This window comes from Artemia franciscana, chromosome 4 (genome assembly GCF_032884065.1).
Source record: "Artemia franciscana chromosome 4, ASM3288406v1, whole genome shotgun sequence".
Taxonomy (NCBI): Eukaryota; Metazoa; Arthropoda; class Branchiopoda; order Anostraca; family Artemiidae; genus Artemia; species Artemia franciscana.
Genome location: NC_088866.1, coordinates 45,223,096 through 45,243,994, shown reverse-complemented (window position 1 = coordinate 45,243,994; position 20,899 = coordinate 45,223,096). Strand labels below are relative to the sequence as shown.

General features: G+C 33.8%; 1 protein-coding gene across 2 annotated transcripts; it reads left to right on the top strand.

Annotated features, from left to right (window-relative positions):
* Window positions 1–251: 251 nt before the first annotated feature.
* LOC136026485 (uncharacterized) lies at window positions 252–20,626 on the top strand. Of its 2 annotated transcripts, none has more exons than XM_065703103.1 (6): window positions 252–318; window positions 2,614–2,674; window positions 5,013–5,090; window positions 5,665–5,883; window positions 16,910–17,084; window positions 19,555–20,626. In XM_065703103.1, exons 2-6 carry the CDS (start codon window positions 2,621–2,623, stop codon window positions 19,764–19,766), a joined length of 738 nt encoding a protein of 245 aa, XP_065559175.1. In that variant the 5' UTR covers window positions 252–318; window positions 2,614–2,620; the 3' UTR covers window positions 19,767–20,626. The 2 variants fall into 2 exon arrangements, with proteins under 2 accessions (XP_065559175.1, XP_065559174.1); XM_065703102.1 differs by lacking the exon at window positions 252–318 and adding an exon at window positions 367–395.
* Window positions 20,627–20,899: the final 273 nt, after the last annotated feature.

Below are 20,899 nucleotides of genomic sequence, written 5' to 3'. Positions count from 1 at the left end.
CCGTGTCCTATACTGCATGATACTAAAATCAAATATACGACTATAATAATACAATTTCGACCATAAAATTTTTTCGCAAAAATTCAACTGAATACGTCCTTCTCAAGGTTTGTTGGCACGCGATCCCGGTTCCAATTCGCCAACTACGACATTTCTTAGGAAGAAAGATTTTTTGTTAATCCCCCCTGCCATGGGGAGGAGCTATCTTTTAAGGCTACAATCTCAAATCGGGTATATAAACACAAGGGTAGGGTATAGTAAGTAATCATTTGAAAACTAGATTGTGTGTGAGTAACTGGTTGGAAAAACAACAAAAGTGTAAGTTATTGTGTTTAACGATAGTGAAAGGGGATTAAATAGGATAGTTTCAAATAAGTGAGTATGGTCGCTGGAAAGTAAGTTAAATGAGGTGTGCCACTCGTTTCAGTGTACCAACAACTAGTTATGACTAGAAAATATAACCATTCTTGCATGGGTATTACTGTACCTTATAATCACAATTAATTGTTAAAAAACACAACTAGGCTATGTTTGTTTTTTTACAACGATTTTTAGTGCCTAAAGTTGACCCCGATTGTTGTAAAAATCAACAATCGTGTATGTTTTACTTTTTCCAATCGTTTATTCTTGTATTTTCAAAAACGTGTAATTTTCGCCAAGGCATTCATTTTGGACTGTGTCGCCGCTTTAAAAGAAAATGTTAAAATAGGCGAATAGTCCGTAAAATAAGAAAAAACAACTACTTGAAATTTTACAAATCTGGGTTGGTGACAACCCAAAGGCTTTTGCTTTATTAAAGCAGCTAGGAGTTGGACCGCTAAGCAGTTAGTAACTAGCAGTTAAAATGGATGGGGGGTGGCAGGCCGATTAAGCTTAGATTTTTCGCCACACTGTAGATTTTGAAAATATCTTATTTGGTATTTTCATTGCAAAGGAAAATCGGACAAAAGAAAAGAATTTGACCGCGTAGGTTTTGAAGACAATTTTTTTATGCATTCTGAGGCTAAAATATGCTCAACCTCCTTCCCACTCCTAATTTTTCCTGAATTTTTGCTTCTATCCAGAAGGTTTATGACTCAGCACCAAACAATAAGAAAGCCGGGACAGACAGAAAAATTTCCTTTGAGGCCTCCAACCATCTGGGCTAAGGTACTATATCATGCATTAACAAATATTTTTTTACTTATATAATATTCATTATTTTGACTTTTGGATATAACGGATAAATTGCTACTATTTATTTTTTATTTTACAAAGGCATAATATAATCAATTTTCTTAGTCGTAGCAAATATTTTTAAAATTAAAAAGTACTTTCAAAATTGAAATTAGAGAGATTATCGAAAAAACTGGTAGGCTTAAATAATTTCCTGATTTATTTTTCCATATATATAATGTAAGGTTAATTCCAAGTTTGAATCGCGATACTTATCTCTTGCTCTAATACCGCAAATTTACAGATTGATTTCTAAGAATCCATTTTTTAAGATTAATTTTTTCACATTTCTCGGGCCTTGAAGTTTGTATTAATAGCATATTTAAGTTGTTTTGTCAAGAAGCAATGTATAGCATAAGTTTTTTGTAAGTGTGGTGCACGTCTACCACGCAACTTCTCTTCCCCCAACGCCTGGTATACTTTTAGCATACCGGGTGTGTGCCAGGCAATGCAAACAGCTCTGCTTTTGGATGTTGACAAACCCTCGTTAAAAATCAGTTGAAAGGATTATTAATTAGACAAATGAATAATTACAGCATAAACTGAACAAAATTACTCTATGTGGATTCACATCTTTTTAGTAATGGCGTATAGAAACCAGTTGTATAGAAACCACAAAAGGCAGTTGCGGTTGTGTTCATTCTTTCTATATTGCAAGCAAACTCATGCACAGAGAAGCGAGGGTACAGGTTCTCCCCAACTTAGTACAAGAGCAAAACCTCTGAATTGTAAATTTTAGCAAAAATTGGCAAAAGTCCTTCTTTAGGCCTTCACACTCAAAAACTTATTTGTGTAAGCTTTACCTGCATTACAGTGAAAATTGTAAAATCAGGATTTCTGGGACCAGATCTTAGGTCCCCCAGTACAGGCTTCCAAGCCTTGTCCCATAGTAAATCCTTAAAACATATTGTAAAATACGTCCTATGTCACGATTCTAACTGATGTTTCTCCTTGAATTGCTATTCTATTTTTTTTATATATTTTTTTTAAGCTTTTAAACCATTATACAACAAACTCTACACTAAAAGTTTAAAAGACTTATAGGATTGTAATTTTTATCAGTTTAGTTCTGTAGTTTGAAAAGGTCAGTATATTATTAATTTTCTATTATTGTTGGGTCAAATAGTGGTTTAATTTGTCAAAAGCGCTGAAGGTGAAAATTTTGCAATTTTAGAGGGTAAATTTGTATACAAAAAAATTCTTCCTTCACTGTGACCCTTGATTGAAGATAATTATCATATTTAGGTATTTACAAGAAAAAAACTATAAACCACTATGCAATAGAAAACACATAGGTGTCTGTACTTTTCAAAATTTTGGAAGGGATGGGTCTGAACCACTTAAATTCTCTAGACTATATTACTAAACACAGCTATTAACGATTAGATTATTTTTCAGATTCATAATGAAGCAATTTGTTGCTGTCCTTCTCTGTTTCGCTTACGCAACGGCTGATAAGGTTTGTTTTTTTGTTTTGTTTTTCCCAAAACATAAAGGTTAAATAAAAAAAAAATAAAAAATAAACATAAACAAAAACATAAGGTTTTTAGCATAGGTTACTGATATATAAAGTATAATAATTGTTCAAGCTACCCAAATACTAATATCTTAATGAGAAATCAGAAACTTTGCGGTTGACAGGCGCGGGGGCAGATCCAGTGGGTGTTTAGGGGCATGTATTCTCTCATTCAGAAAGGTAAAAGTTGTACCTTAAACAGAGATGGGATGGGGTAAAAATAAGAACTGGGGAAACCAAGTTTTCTTGATGCTCATCTTCTAACAATAACTCCGTATCCGCCTTGGACAGCAGTTTAAAACAAAAATTCGCGTAGCTTTGCAGGAAAAATATATACGGAAATAAAGTTAAGCTCTTTCGGGGAACAAACTACAATGCAGGTACATTTTATGAGAAAATCCGGTTTCATAGCCACAAAGACGAAACTCAATTTGGTTTTCTACGCATAGTGATAGAAGATAGTGTCTGAACACAGATTTTGAAATGAAGAGTTGGGATTTGACAAAGACTGAAAAAGAGGCAATTACATTTTTGTAGGATAAGGGGTTGTTGCCAACAACAAAACAGTACGTCAATGGACACAACATAACTTTATAGTCTTAAGAGAAGGAACATTTTGGAAGTGTAACAATAGGCCATGTTTGAAAAAAGTCAATTTGCGTGTAAATACGTGGTTTGTTGACAGTAGAATACCATTTATTACTGCAGTTCGTTTTATTTATTGCTGGACTTACGAATTGACATGTTTGGGCTATATATTTGCACATTAGGGGGGGGCATTGTATCAAATACCTAACCTAACCACCTCTATATATGAAATATTTAATTGAAATGTACCTGCATCGTAGTTTCTTTTACTTATTGAGTGTGTTCTGAATAATACACAAGTACCGTTTAAGTTATCATTGGTCAATATTGTCTTTGGAGTAAGCCACTTGTGTTTTCTAAGTAAAATGGTTTTAAGGACAACGCTCCGATCAAAATTGATAATCTGTACAGTAATATAAATTTGTCACCAGTGGTTATCTTCAGAGACAACATTGCTTCATTTAAGAGTCGCAACGGATAATTTATGTTTATCATTAGCAAATGCGGTGACAGTTACAGGGGTTACAGAAGTATCTAATTAATAAGATTCTAGAACAGTAATGGAAACCTAAACTTGCTTAGTCAATAATTTCAGCTTGGTTTGTATCATTTTTAAATTGTTTGGTCTTTGAATGTTTTAGATTTCTAATTTGGGCAAATCGAAAATTGATAAAATAGAAGAGAACCCAGAAGATGATTTTGGGAAATCAGGAAAGTTTTGCAATAGACATAGACATTTTTTATTTTCATCCAAAACGTATAAATTAAACAAAGAATTTACCATTAACGGCCACTCTGAAGACAGAAGAGTCCTGACTGTGGCCGCAATTCTAACCACCATGATCTGCTAAATCATTTCCTCAAATGATTTTGAAGAAAAAAAATCCTTGGGGGGGGGGTAAAAAAACTAAATAATTAATATTAAATACTAAATAAATAAATACTCTTTCCTCTTATCACACTTCTCTCCTTTTTAAAAAATGGAATTTAACCATTCTCTTGAATGATGCCAGACTTACTGCCGCTCTGACGGCATAATATTTTTCATTTTCTAGAAATAATATATTTCTTACGGGTTTTTAGTGCTGATTAATAATATATTATTATAATATAACATATTATATAATATTAATAATATATCCTAACCTTTTTTCAGTGCTGATATACGCCAAAAACTTCCTGAAACGAACACAGTGATTGGTACAGTTCTTCTTTTTCAATACTGTGTAAAAGAAAATTAGTGAGCCCAACCCTAAGCATTTACTAGAAATCAGATGTTTATGAAATAGTTACAAAAAACTAATGTGGCCATATGTTATCTCCAGGGACAGCTTTGCTTAAATTAAGAGCCAAGATTGCAATCGACCTTACACTCAGCAACATCAAAAAGTGATGACAACCGTCAAAACATAGAATATCCCATATTTTAAGTTTTAATATAATCTCAAGAATTTTACTGGCAAAAGATATAAGAAGATAAGAGCTATAAATCAAAGAAATTGACATTATAATTTAAACAGTCCAGCTCTTCAATATGGCTCTAAAGTTTTATTACTGAGATAGGTATTATAAAGCTGACTTTAGAAAAAACGTCTCTCTGTGTTAAAAATAACATTTTAAAAGGTTAAAAATTATAGTTGTAGGATTATATAGTTGTGTTTTATTAAGATAATCAATATATTTCTTTTGCCAGTTGCCTGGACATGGGTATGGCTACGCAAACCAGAGACCAGACAACCCTCTTGAACTTCCTCTTCCGTCAAGCAATGATGTAAGTTCTTTTTTCTCTCTTATTACTGTTTTCTCTTTCGATCCCTCTTTCCCTCTTCTCTTTCTCACCCAGATATAGATTTCTTCAAATATTTCCTCCTTCTATATCTGTCTAAATATATTTTTTTTAATCCCAATTTTTTATCCCTTTTCGGTCATGGTAATAAATTTCGTGTTCTATCTCCTGTCTCCTCGCTTCTCTCTATTCCTCGTTTAAGCTCTTTTTCTTTTTCCCTCTATAAATCTTTTTCTCTTTTCCCTGCATTTGAGGGATTGGTAATTTATTTTTATTTGTAGCTTACATGATTTTTTAAATACTCCACCTATATGGTCGTTAACTGAAATCTTTTCGCCAGAAACGTATCGTACTTACAAGGATTTTTTGGAGGAAGGAGACAAACTGCCAATAAAATTTTAGGTAATTTGGGGGTGAAAGAGTGGTTTCAAAGGGGTTGTGCTCATTGGCAAATGATTTTATTTGGAATTATTGTGATGTACAACTGCTCAGACTTCGATCAAAAAGCTAGAATCTTGCCATTCTTTAATCAAATTAATGTTTGTTATTCCCGTTGCAGGAAGTGTTACTGCTACCTCCTGCAGAATCCAGACAATCAGACACAGTTGAGGAAGTGACGATGGATCCATTAAAAATGTTGATGATGGTTGTTCCTGGGACCCCTGGTGAAGACTATCCCATTCTTGACACAATCCCTGAAACAAGCTTTAGGTGTGAGGAAGTTGCTACAGCTCCTTTTGGATACTATGCGGACACAGACCCTGCTTCTGGCTGCCAGGTAAGTGACCAATGTCTAACCACAGATATCCCATTTCTTAACGGCTATTTATCAGCAAAAATAATGGTTACAACACAAACTGAACTGTATTAGGTACAACATAATCTTTCAAGCAGCTTGGCTAGTTTAAGAAGCAATAGAACTGAAAGTAAATAAAGTTTTTTTTACCATTTGTGTTCATTTAACTACCGAATTTTGAAATGCCACTTAAAAGCAGATAATATTAAAAGCTGTCTGTTTTACCTCCTTCTTTTCTCCCCCTGAACAGTAGTTTCAATTCACATATTTTTTTTTTGGGGGGGGTCAAACAGGGGGATAAAAAATCTAGAAGGTACCTCTAAATTTATCTATATCTCTTGCCCTTTTCCAACTCTCTCTTTACCTCCCTCGCTCTCTCTTCGTTTCTTATCTAAATATTAAATTTTAGTTGTATTGCCTTTGAAGAGAAATAGGGGATAATATTATGTTAAAGAAAATTACGTCAAAATACATTAATTGTATTTTTTTTTTCATTTCAATACATTAATGTCACTTAAGTGGCTACTACATGAACAAGCTATTTGTATGCACATGTCTGCTTGTGTAGAAGGTAAACAAAGGTTTATTTGCCCAGTAAATAAATTATCTAAAGATGATACTGTAAATACTTAAGTTTTTCACTATTTACATGTACTGTTTACTTTACTAGATCCTTAATTGACATAGTTATGTGTAAGGCATTGAACCAACAAAGTTAAAAAATAGAAGTCTTAGAACATAGTGAGTGTAAAAGGACTCGGGTCAAGAGAGGGGGACAGAATATTACCATAATATTTAGCACACTATTTGAAAGGTCCTTCAGGGCTAAAATCTTGAATTTGATGAAACAACTAATGTAACCCAAACAATTTATATACCCACAATAGGATGCTATGAAAAAACTTTTTTTTGTCTTTTTGCAAAACTGAGAAAGCTTACATGAAATCAATTGCCTCCTGCCGCCTACTGGATCTATTTTAGATATCTTTATCCCCCCTCCAGAACCCTCCTCCCATCATGTTGATACTAAAATAAGATAGATCCCGCAATATTTTGATTCTAAACGAATAATAAAGAAACTGGTTACATTAATCCCCACAAGCTATTACTTAAAATTCTTTAGTCCTGTAATCGGTATTTTAGAGGTTTGACCCCTTGTAATATGAAGCAAGTTTTTAAATTTCAGAAATTTCAGCATCTTTGGCTAAAGATTTGATGTGAAATTTCACGGCAAGATTTATATACTTTTTGTGGGCCAGTGGGAATGGCTACCCACTTTCCAAAACCGTGTACACCATACTGCTCGTACCACACGTATCGCAGGAGGTACGATGTTGTAAGAGTCTGTTAACGAGGAGCGATTGAATGAAATACAAAGGGTACACCAGAAAATGGATAGTGGGTAGCCCTTGAACCTGTGTCTTATCTCAGTAGGTCACAGTTTTTTCAATCTGAAATCCATAGCCCTAGTAGCTGAATAGAAATCAATTTAGTTGCTAGAATATTTTCTTGGTATTAATTTTTAACATTAGCGAATTCAATTTTCTTAAATTTTCGCCTAAAATGTTAAAAACCTCTCTGAAAACCTCCGGCCCACGAAAGACAGTGACCGCTTAATTTGGGAAGTACTTACATAGACTACTATATTTTATATTAACACATAACTATTTTAGAAATTATACAATTCAGGGAAAGTAGAAGACTTCAACTGACTTGCATGCTGACATGATACTACAGTTGACAGGCAGTAGCTTTAAGACTAGTTACAGAAGATATAACCAGGACTTGGTACCGAATTAAGTTTTTTTTTTATGAAAGAAAAAGAGAAATTACTTTACTAGATAAAGAGGACCCTTAAAAGGATAACTGTGTTCATTTCTTTTTAGCCACACTTAATACTAGTAAACTCTCTGTATCTCTGCACATACTTCAGCTGTATTTTTTCGCTTGAGTTGCTGGGTTTTAACAACTAAGCCCAAATATACTTAAAGGCGTTCTCCGTTATCAAATAAACAAGTCTGAAACTATGTTTCATCAGATACTTCGTTACTTATCAGTTATATAATAGACACCCGGGAAGTGAAGTTCCTTTAATGCTAATGAAATGAAACAAAATATGATGAATATATAATAGCTTAGAAACAAATTTGGGCTATATATTTGCACATTAGGAGAGGGGGGTAAAGCATAGCATATATTAAATGCGTAAACTAACCATTGCTGTATTTAATATATGCTATGCTTTACCCCAACCCCCACCCCTAATGTGCAATTATATAGCCAAAACTTTTGATAAAGCTAATTAAATAAAACAATATATGATGAAAATATTATTTTCTATCACTAGTCAAAGCAAACTAACCGGCTATTATCCCATCTGATTTTTACCACCCAAATGATCGGCACTATAAAGAAGCTACTTGTCCAGTTTCTTGTGTCAAAATTTTATATTGTCTATTATATAACCGATAAGTACCGATATATTTTGCACCTGCACATTCATAGTGGGTGAGGAGGTCTTCTAAGCATAGTCATCCGGAGGGATATTACCATATTTTATCGTTATTCCTTTATTTTTTTGTATAAGTCGGCAGTTTTATTAAGTGTTCTGATGAGTTTACCCCCACCGTGCCCTAATTACATTTGAGCCCTTGGAAAGAATTCCCGCTTTTATGTGTCTTTTTAAAATGCTTATGATCAGTGTTAACAAGATCTACATTGATTCATTAGTGAACAGATCCGATGGAAGTTCCTAAAAAGTTTGAAGATCATACTTTTTATATTTTGTATAGCGTTTAAATTTAACGTTTGAACATGTTATTTGAAATTCAAATGACGCTGAAATAAAAATTCAGTTTTTGCAATGAATCATATTGGTAGCCTGACAATGACACAACAATTTATTACCTTACTACCTATTTTAAAACCTGATCATCTATTTTAAAGTCTTTTGACGTAAAACTGACGTTGCATAAATGCCCAGTTTAACCCCAATATTTCGAGAAGCGTGTCACCAAGGTCATTTTGAGATTTAAAATTTGTGTCTACGTTTTATCCTGTTCTGGCTCTTCTGGTTCGTCTGGACTAATTGGAACAAAATTTCCTCAATTAATTTTGATTTTTTTTGGAGAGACATAAAAATGGTATGATTTAAACGAAAAATAGTAATTTTACGGTAATTTTTTGTTTTTTGTAAGATGTTAATTACTAGTTTTCTAGTATGTGGCCCCAAAAATACTTAAACTACGGATCAGAATAAAATAATAGGTTTTTTGGAGTAACTTCAAAATTCCATACAATAACCTCTGTTAAACCTTTTCGGAAATATATTCATATCTTCATATTCATCTTCTTCGAATAGCCTAGTTATAACCTTTCTGGTGACTTCTACAGAAGAATCACGTAACAAAAACATAAAACATAATGATTTTCACTTTGTCAGTGGCTCCCATAATACTCCATTAAGGAATCATTTAATAATATCAGTGAAAAGTTAATGGGTTTTAAAACTTTAGTTTCACCTCAGTAAATACTTAAATATTTGTTTAACTATAATTGTATTGTCATAACCACAGAGACGAAATTTAGTTGTCAGTAGCAAATGACAAATGACTGCTAGCAATCATAGTCATCACTAGAGAGGGATGAGGGGTAGCTGTAATGGCCCTCCAGGGAAAAATACGGAAAATAAATAATTTCACGTGGTTCATTTATATTTGCCTCCTTTGTCCTTGGATCTATTTAAAATAAAGTAATATTTCATTTTAATGAAGATATTACTACCTATTAACACATTCAAAGTGTTTTAATTTAGTACCGTCAAACTTGTTCTGAGGAAATTCGCCCCCCTCCCCCTCCCTAGAAATCCCTTATCCCTAGTGGTACACTTTCAATTTTATTAAATGTAAAAAGGTAAAAAAGAGAAGCTATATTTAGCATTTTCCGTTATACGTTCAGTAAAGCGTTTTCCGTCATTTCATATCTTCAAAGTGCATTTTTTCTGTCAGCTTATACGGAAGTATCATGCAACAAAAGATGGAAATCTAGTGTATGTGTTTTTTCTTACATCATAAATAGCTCCCATTAGACTAGAGTAAACAATCATTAAATAATAACCCCTAAAAAATTAATGTTCCTTAAAACGGTGGTTTCATCTTCGTAAATACTTAAACGCGTTAAACTATAATTATTTTGTCCCAACCACAAAACGAAAAAATTACTTTATCACAAAAAAACTGATGCATTACAACTATGAAAGATCTATAGTTACTTCGTAAGGTTAATATTAATTATAATAATTAACTAATAATACTTAATTCATAAGGCCTACGGAGCGGACTTGTACCAGAGGTGATTTTAGGGGTGGACAAAGGGGGCGCTTACCCTGGGTGTAAGAATTTTAGAGGTGCAAAGTTTGAAATAAACATTCTAACGGGTATAATCATTTGAAATTTTCGATTGTATTAGAATAAAGTAGAAGGCACGGTCAATAAATGAAAATAATTTATAAATTTGTATTTAATTAATAAGATAAAAATTGCTGACAATAGAATACCATTTATATGGTAATTTCACAATTTTCCTAATAAAGTATTATGTTTCCATCATATTTTGTTTTATTTCATTAACTTTATCAAAAGTTTGGGCAGGGGGGAGTTTTTATCAAAAGCTTTGGCACATTAGGGAAGGGGGGATTATATCAAATACATAACTAAACTTAACCACCTCTATGTATAAAATATTTAATTAAAATGTACCTGCATCGTAGTTTGTTTCACAAAAGAACCTAACTTCACTTATTGAGTGTGTTCTGAATAATACAAAAGTACCATATGAATTCTGTGAGGGAGTAAAAATTGGATAAACATTCTCTATGAAGTCGTTACTTTCAAACCATGGTTCAGCCACTTTCGAAACCTGCATACACTAGGAGGCGTAGGTCACCCACGGTTTGAAGTGAGCATTATCTGCTTGTTTATCAAATTTTTGGCACCCTACCAACAAAAATCTCTTGTTACTTTTGAGACACTTTTGTAACATTTATCAATGTTACAAAAATAAATAAAGCCACTCGCGAATCTTAATACAAATTAATAGGCTCGTATGCACGAATTTTAGAAGGGGGGTACCAATATTTTTACATTTTTAGGGGGGGGGGGGTAATAATATAGGTTAAATTTTATTCGATAGTTTGAGGAAGAAATACAAAGAAGTTCCTAAAAAATTTGGGGTTCCCAGGGCAAGAACTTTTTTTTTGTCAAAAATTTGTTTAAATTTATTTTTGCTACACGATTACGATTCGGATAAGCACTTTAGGGGGTTCAAACCCTTTAGTTGGATATGGCCTTGTCCGAGGGTGCCCCCTCTTGCCTGTGTCCCATCTCTGCTGAATTCTGTTTTGGCAAACCTTCATTACTCCGGATGTTGATAATTCTTGTCAACGAATTTGTCAGATAGCGACAGATGCATTGTCAGATATCAACTTGATAGATCTGTCATCAGCTTCATTAGGCTACCTTAAGAAAAAACTGGTTCACGAAATATCTAATGGGAAGGTCGAAAAACCCTGACCTTGATAAACGCAAAGATACGCATTCGGATGAAAGAAAAAGTAGAACCCGTCTGACATGAAACCAGTCATGGAGAAAATCCTCAACAGAAAATAATCTTTTATCTTGCCCCTTCGTAATTAACCAAAGTTTTCATGTCATGTTAAAAACAAAGATGATTATTGTTTACTTTCAAATCTGTTTTAAGCATGTTGTCGAGCGAAAAATTATTTCATGGAAGGCGTCTATAGTAATGCAAAAGGTGCTATGTGATTTTTTTCTGGTAAAATTGAGATTTATGGTCATTTGAAAGATTTTTAGACTTCAATATTTTTGATTAAACAGTCCAATCCACTTTCCTGTCTTATTTGGTTATGAAAGTTTTTCAAAATGTGTTACTTCTAATTTGCTCACTTGTGGAACTAGCACTCTATTGTAGTACCAAGTCGCATATAGCTAACCTAGCTATGCATTCTCCTCCTCCATTCCAATCCCTTCAGAGCCTCCCTCTTTGCAACCTTTTTAGGAGCACCAATCTCCATTAAATCCGTCCTTACGACCTCCTCCTCCCCCATTCTGGGACGACACTTTTCATTTACTAGACGTCAAACATCAAATACGTCCCCCTGCCGCAAGATTCTATGGCTGGAATGCAGGGAGAAAGGAAAACCAGCAAAAGACAAAAATAAATGATGTCATTGATGTCAAAACATTTGTTCCGTATTTTTCTGTCTTTAAGGTTTAAAAAACTGTCCTTGAATAAGAAAAATGGTTCTCCGTCAGAGGTCAAAAATACTAAATATGCTTTTTCAGTAAGTTTTTTTACTTTATAGCAGTGATTCTCAAAATGGACGCTATCATCCCCTGGTTAAACGATTCAGGGGGCGAATGTGGTCTTAATTGCATTATAGTGACCGTAAATGGTGCACTACAGATGCATTGGAAATAGTGAATCGTAGTGATATAAAATGACCGTTGATGACAATAGAGCCGATGCAGGGGTCACCTACATGTCAAGCGTGGCGAAAGTGTGCCAAGCGTAGCGGAACTTTTCCATGCGTCGCAGGGACTGCGCTACGTGTTGTGGAACTGTCCGATTTACATGGTACTCGTGGGGCAATTTGCGACACACATTCTCCTTATCCCAGGTATAGGATGAGGGGAAGGGTCTAGGTATAATCTATCCCTGCCAAACTAAAGAAAATCCTCTCTTTTAGTCGTTTAATATCTGTGAAAAGTCTTAAAAATGAAATATTTTGTATGCTAGCTCCCTAAATTTGCTGGACTTTGGTCCCTAGCTCGAATTTAAGTCTTGACGAGTGAATCACTATCCGTCATGTTTATCTCTCAAATGGCTCCCCTTTTTTATAAGGAGTAGCTATGGCTGGATATGAACTTGTTTTGAATAAATAATTTCTGCTCTGCCGAAGTTGGTTTTCCTTGTTGGTTCGGCACAGCCTTGGTCCTTCGGTGCTGACTCTGATTGCAGAGACGACAGATGTGTATCTCCATCTTTGGCTCTGCTGGACTATAACAATCTACTCAAAGCCGGTTGCGCCCCACTAAGATAGAAATAATAAATTGCACTCTTGAAGCTACTATTCTCTCCATCATTCAAGGTCCTTCGGTGCTGACTCTGGTTGCAGAGACGACAGATGTGTATCTCCATCTTTGGCTCTGCTGGACTATAACAATCTACTCAAAGCCGGTTGCGCCCCACTAAGATAGAAATAATAAATTGCACTCTTGAAGCTACTATTCTCTCCATCATTCAAGGCGGATTTATATCTTCTGGAAATTATACGGAGTAGAAGCATATGCACAATTGAGACTGTGCCCTTGAAATAGTAAATCATGTCCTTAAACCACTATTGGATGAAAGTCTAAGCCCCTAAACATCAGTTTAGCATATATTAAGAAAGTGCCCATATGGTTTTGGCTCCTGTATTGTTAAAACCAAAAGATAAAACACTTCAGTAAAGAATCGTGACTTTAAATCACCACTGATTAAAATCACGGAGCTGCGTTATTTACTGGATATTCAAAGTTTGGTCATTGATCCTTATGGACGTTTCACATTGACTAGTAAAAACTTTCAACAAGGATATAAAGTATATAAACTGGTGTGCATTCAATTGCCCACGAAGCCCCACATTTCCTTGAAAAAATTTGTACACTTCCTGTTTCGTGCCACGTATTGTAAAAGTGTGCTTTATTTTGGCTCGAGAGTTAAAGCCTGGCGTAAGTTTCCCAAACGTGGGTGGCTTAACTAGTGCTGTTCTGAAATTCACACACAGATATTGGAGAGTGGACAAATCATCGCAAATCCTGCAGTAGACATGGTTTGAGTTAGATCCACCAAATGCGACTCTCGCCCAAGCTGTATCGATTGCTGGGGTTTACAATATCGCATTACTCTTTCATTTTTCATTATTCAAAACCCTAAATTAAACAATTCGTTCAAACATCATGGAGCAAGCAATTGCTTTCTGGGCAATCCTTCTTTAATTAAATAGTTTTTTTTTTTTTTTTAACTGGAAGTAAGGATTGACATTAAAACTTTAAACGAACAGAAATTATTCCATATATGAAAGGGGCTGACCTCATCCCCACGCCTCGCTTTTTACGCTAAAGTTTTATATTGTTTGAAAAAGTAGAGTTTTGAGAAAAAGTCAAACTTTAGCGTAAAGAGCGGGGCGCTGAGGAGGGGACAGCCCCTTTCATATACGGAATAATTTCTGTTCGTTTTAAGTTTAATGTCGCTTCTTACTTTTAGCTAAATAAACTTGTTTTTTATTTAATTTCTGAACGTTTTTGAATTAATACAGGTTTTGAATTTGGCTCACCGTACGTGAATAATTAAAACAGTTTAATGTTGTTCCTTACTTTCAGTTGAAAAAAACTTTTTTTTTTATTTAAAAACCACAGGCCGAAGAGATACAATATCTTTGGCTTATTATCACAAAAAATCATAGTTATGAAGAAGCTTAAGATAAAATTAAATGCTAAGATTGGACGAAAAATAACACAAATCAATTATTGTTTATACGGCCGTTATTCAACAAAATTCAAACTTTAGCTTAAAGAGCGAAGTATTGACGAGGGTACGAATTCCCTCATATAAATAGTACGAGGGGGTTCATCGCCTTTTGAGTGCCTCGCTCTTTTTAAAGTTCGAATTTTGTTCAATTCTTTAAGAATAACCTCTGAATCACAAATTAGCATAAATAGCTCTTTTGAAATTACTAAAATACTTTAGCGTAAAGAGCGAGATATTGACGAGGGGAAGACCCCTCCCCCTCATATGCGTAATAATTTCTTTTTGTTTTAAGTTCTAATGATGGTTCTCATTTACAATTGAAAAAACTTGTTTTTTTATGTAATTTCTGATTTTTCAAAGTAATACTATGAAAACAATGGGTAAAGTTCATAACTTGCAGACCCTCCCTTGGGGCCTGTGGGGGATTAAGTCGTCATCAAAGACAAAGTTATTAGATTTTTCAATTATGTTGAACAAAATGGCTATCTCAAAGTTTTGATCCGGTGACTTTGGGGGATAATGAGCTTGGGAGGGGGCCTAGTTGTCCTCCACTTTTCGGTAACTTAGAAAGAGGACTAGAACCTTTCATTTCAGTATGAATGAGCCCTCTTGTGACATTCTAGGACCACTGGGTTGATACGATCATCCCTGGGGGAAAAAAAACAAAAAAACACGCATCCGTGATCTTTGTTCTGGCGAAAAATACTAATGTCCATATTTCTGTAGATAGGTCCCCAAAACTTCTACAGTACGGCTCTCTGATGCACTGAATCTGATGGTGTGATCTTCATTAAAATTCTATGATTATTAGGGGATGTTTCCTTCTTTGTCGTAAATAAGGCGAATTTGCTTAGGCTCGTAAGTTTTGATGGGTAGGACTAAATTTGATGAAACTTATATATTTAAAATCAGCATTGAAATGCGATTCTTTTGATGTAGCTATTGGTATCAAAATTTTGTTTTCTTACGGTTTTGGTTCCTATTGAGCCGGGTCACTCCTTACTTACTGTTCTTTACCACGAACTGTTTGATAATTAATACTACAAAGATCAGTATTGAGCTTGGTGAATATAATTCCGTGGTAATTTTAGGATTTGATGCCTTAATATGAGTCTTAAAAGTTTATTTCAAGTGAAAGTTAAAACTTCTACTTTCTTAAGGATATCCGAGAAGATTTGTAAAAAAAATTACTGTTTACGCTGATAACTTTATGAGCATAACCACTCTAAACCGTAATTTCTCAAAACTTTTCGATTTATATACTCCTTGCAAAAATTATTCAGTTTCTTGACTTAACACTATTCACTATAGTCTTATGAATGTTTTATTCTTTAAATCTATGAAAAAAAAATATGGTAAGATTCAAGATAAAAATATTTTTTTCATTCCTAGGATCATGTACGACGACCTGCATTTATTTAATCTATTTCGATTATAGTAAGCATACAGCTTAGAATTAGTCTTGCATTAAAGTAAACTAATTCAAACTTAACAATCATTATGTTTAGAATCGTACCTAAATCCTTTCAAGATGTTTCAGAGATGTTTTCAGAGAAGGTCGACAAATCCTTAATAGAAATCACACATGAAGAGTGATGTTTCGATTTCTATTTTAAATTTATATAATTTAAAATTGAATAATGATAAAACTTAATGATTATATAATTATAAAAGCATTTAGAATCACAAATATAATTAACAAGCAATTTTGCTGCATAACGATTTTGTTATTAGAATTTTAATATAAAGGATGTTTGAGTGGTTTGCCAATTGGTTTTAGAAATTTATTTAAGATACTATGAGTCACAAATTGATTTAAACAGAAATTTTTGATGAAGTGTTATTATGGTTCTTAAGAGTTGAGTAGGTGGGCTAGATGGAATGGTCTCTGAACCTTTCACAATACAGTTATTGGTAAATTACCACTTATCAATTCCACTGGCAGATCAAGGGGGCCGGTGGGGGGCCCTTAAAATTTTTCTGGCACCCTCTTTCCCTTTTTTTATTTTTTACTCTTTTTAGTACAAATTCGTCAATCTGATCAATTATTGGCACCTTTGTCACAGTGGCCCCACTGCAAAGTTTTGCTCCTTGGCTCTCTTGCCACATTTCCCCCTCCCAAGATTTTGCTCTAGATCCACCCCTGATAGATTATAATACTTAGAGTATGTGGATCTAGTGGGTTTTACTTGGTCACCATTGGAGTCTGCCAGGTTAACAATGCCCACTGTAACTAATCAAATGTCTTTAAGATAATTAACGAGCAAAAGACATGTCTTTAAGATAATTCTGGCACAACAAAAGACTGGCACAACAAAGAGCTTTAGAGCACAACAAAAGACTATCCCTCTGAAGACACATTTCTTCTGAAGGAAATTTTTAATGAAGGTTAGTTATAAAAAAAAAAGTTCATTTTTAGGTGTTCCACGTCTGTAATGATAATATCAAAACATCATTCCTTTGTCACAATGGGTCACTTTTCAACCAACAAGCCTTCGTATGTGATTGGTGGTTCAATGTTGATTGCCAAAAACAAAAGGAATACTATGGATTAAATAGTGAAATTGGAGTAATCCCCCTTCCATCAAATGCAGGCAAGTATTCTTAAGATTCGTCTTCGCCGTCAAAGATCAAAATAATTCATCTTACTTATATAATTGGTAATGTCGGTATGTCTCAGCTAATCATAACAGATACAACCCAACTGGATTTGTCAGTTTGGTTCTGATAATCATTAATAGTTTTACGTTATTTTTTCTTTTCTTCAGTATCCTGCGAAATGAAACGAAAATTTCTCCATATTTAGATCTCATACTGCATCCAAGCCGGTTTTCATTTAAAGGTGACATTCATATTTTAAGTCATATTATGTATCACTGATCGAAATTTTTTTGGGGGGAAGGCAAGGGGACTCTAAATTTTGCATTTGGATGAAGGGACTTTTTCTCTGGTCCTCAGAAAAGAGTATACACAACGACCTTCTTTTTTTATGTCAAATATCTTTCTTTTCTTTGGGAGGGGGGAGGGGGGTGAATATTTGTCTTTTATACTTTTTTCTCTCTCTTACTATTTAAAACATAGTTGAAAACAAAATTTCTTTTATATTATATAACTTTCCGGTCTTTTCTCATGGTTACAAGAATTGGATTTCCTTTCATGTATGAATGTTAGACGATCTTCGTCAAAAAGATAGTTACAAAGGGGATTCAGAAATACAATTCCAACGAAGGTTTAAGAAATACAAACGATATGATTGGTTGGCTAGGAAGCAATATATTGTAGGTAGTTAAGTTGAAATACAAAGTAAAATACCTTTCAGTTCCCCTAGGAGCTGATTTATCTAATTTAACTGATTATCTTAGCCATATCTTTGTAAAATATGGCGGTAGAAGAGAAGGCCATAGAGAAAAAAAATGAAAAAGCTACTTTTTTTAGTTCCACAACTCTCATGGACAGAATTGAAAGTATACCTTTATGCAACTTTTCAATTTCGAGGATTGCCGATTAGGTTGTTTAATGCAACAGTAGAAGGGAAAGCCACAAGAAGAGAGGAGAAACTATTTTTTAACACTAAATAAGTTTTGTATCTAATTGAGGGTGCCATCTTGCACTATTTCCAATATCGGTAATTATTGATACAGTTTTACAAAAAAGCAGAAGAGAAATCCTTAGAAAAAATAATGAGAAATTGCTACTTTTTGGATGCGTCGATGCTCGAGTGTATATGATTTTCCAGTATCGATGAAAACAGCCAAAAAATCCAACGACTAGAAATAGAATAACTGAGAGCAGGCCATATAAGTGATTAACAAGTGCAATTATCAAATGAATTTCAAAAACTAAAAATCCTGCTGTATCCCGCACCAGACAATATTAATCCCGTTGCACCCCACATCAGGGAATATTTAAAATAAAACAAAAGTAAAAAAGAGATATAATACTTTAGTAGTTGAAGAAGACCCTGAAAATAAATAGGAACTAAGGCACTTGTATGATATACGCCCTACCTAATGTTCTTCTAATATTATCTGACACTCAATCCTAATAAATTATATCAAAGTTAGATAAAAATATTTTGCTAGTGGGTAAAGTATAGCGGGTCTGTGGTATGTGTTAGGTAAAATTATTGTGTATATTATGTAGTAAGAATTGTTTAACTAAATTCACATTGTCCAAATACTTTACCCCCACCCCCAAATGTGCAAATATGTAGCCCAAATTATATATCTTCCATCTATTCTGCCACTTAACTTTGTCTTGTCTCATGCTAAGATGAAAGAAAGTAACGAAAAAAAACGGTTCTATGATGCAAATATGAATGAACAAATTGAACGGTAGGGCGTATATCATACAAGTACCGGAACTAGTTCCTTTGTTCATTTTGGAACACACTTGTGTGTGAAATTTTCCTCCTTCTTTCTCCTTCTATCATTTTGAAGTTCATTTTTTTTATTTAATCTTAAAATAAGAAAGGGATTGCTTTTTTTTATGACAGGGTTTCTATACCTATATAAACTGGAAAATGTGTATTCCCAAATTTTGGAAGCTGCCGAGGAGGTACACTCGTTGAACTTGCTATGCAAGAAGCATATTTAGATAGAACGGAAGGGCTATTTCACTCCCTCTCTTTAGATTAAAGAACGGGTCAACTTAAAAGTAAGATTAATTGGTCAGATCAGGCTACCAGAGTTTTTCAGAAGGCAATTTGAAAAGATAACTTTTAACGTTTTGTAGGTAGAATTTCTCGAGTCACTTAATTGACTATAGATTTGTATATTCATTGGGTATTCCTTATTAATAATGATTCAAATATCTCCTAAAATTACCGACGATGAAAAAAAAATGTTTTAGAAACAGTTTTCAGTTGTAATTTTCTCTTGTTTGTTTTTCTTTTTGAAAAAGTAATAAAATACAGTTTTAAACAAAGCTAAAATCCTGTCAAAATACTTACAAAATTCTAGAAGAAAAAACTAAAAAATATTGAGATATCACAAAATCAAAAAAAAAAAAAAAAAATAGCTTTAATGCTTTCAACCCTAGCATTAACAATACAAAAATTTACAGGTCCTGGCAACGCCGATTCCAACAATGGAAACAGTAATGGCGCCAGCGATGCCGCCAGTGGTAGCAGTAATAGCTTCAGTTCTAGCCCTAATAATGGCCTTCAAGAGGGAGCATCTCAGCAAGAACCAGTTGTTGCTGAACCTGAGGAAACCTACCTCCCACCACAGGAGACATACTTACCGCCACCACAGAGCTACCTGCCACCCAATTAAATTATTTATCCTCAGTTCGTATCCCAGTGAATGATGTGATGTATCCTATCTATTTAATGATTGCTCTTACGAGCAATTGAGTGTATATGTTGTACATATAGTACTACTTTTTGTTGACTGTTAGTTTTAGTGCCATTATACATATAGATAAAAATATCTCTTTCTGTAAAGTGCACCACTTGTGAAAAAAAGAGAGATTACTCTCCCATGTTTCAAATTTTTCTTTAGTTTCATTGGTGTATTTTTACGACGTGTTTTCTCAAACCAATCACGTTATTTTTTTACCTCCTAAGAGAAAAATACTTTTTTAAAACCGATCTGCGCAGGATCAGTGAATGGTGGGTGACAAATCTAAACAAAAAAAGAAATGTAGTTTTTTGGGAGTACAAATTATTCTACCTATTTAAGACCTGATTCTCTCTTCTTTTAGAAATCAAAAGAAAAGCCAGTTAAAACAACACAATTTGTTGTGATTAGTTAATTGTGGGCGACAAATCTGAACAAAAAAAATGTAATTTTTTGGGAGTACAAATAATTCCATATTTTTAAGACCTGATTCGCTCTTCTCTTAGAAATCAAAAGGTAAGCCAGTTAATGCAACACAAATTTGTTGAATCAAGGCAGTTTTTTTTAAATAAGTTCTCTAGTTCTTGGTCGTTTTATCAATCAATTAAACACACGGTTCCCAAATTTTAAACTTTCCAGGAAGTCATATTTAAAGTGTAGTGTTGTATCCTATTGTTAAAAAATTTGTTACTCTTGTGTGTGAATGTGTGTCACACTTTTGCTTTTCTCGGTAAGAGATGGCACTGTAATTGACAGCACTTTGTGTAAATAAAACCAAAAATTTTCATGTCAAATATTGTTTTCTGCTTTAACTTTTAAGATTAGTTATTATATGTAAAGATAAAAGTTATAAAAAGGTTACATTTACTTTGAATTAACCGTAAAGCAGTTGATTCAAAGTATTTTAAAGGCTAATTTAGGAAGAATGAATCACCGTGAATTGCTTACAGATAAAATATGATATTTCACAGGCCACTGATGCATCATTTTAATTTAGACCAATTCTTAAGTAGGCGTGAATTAAGAGCTCTTTTTAGCGCCTCTTTTTAGCTTTAATTGATGTAAAA

Bases quoted from the DNA above. Each gene is read 5' to 3' on its own strand.
- LOC136026485 (XM_065703102.1), top strand. The intron at 5,091-5,664 runs GTAAGTTCTTTT...TTCCCGTTGCAG, and splicing joins CTCTTCCGTCAAGCAATGAT to GAAGTGTTACTGCTACCTCC. The intron at 5,884-16,909 runs GTAAGTGACCAA...GTTCATTTTTAG, and splicing joins ACCCTGCTTCTGGCTGCCAG to GTGTTCCACGTCTGTAATGA.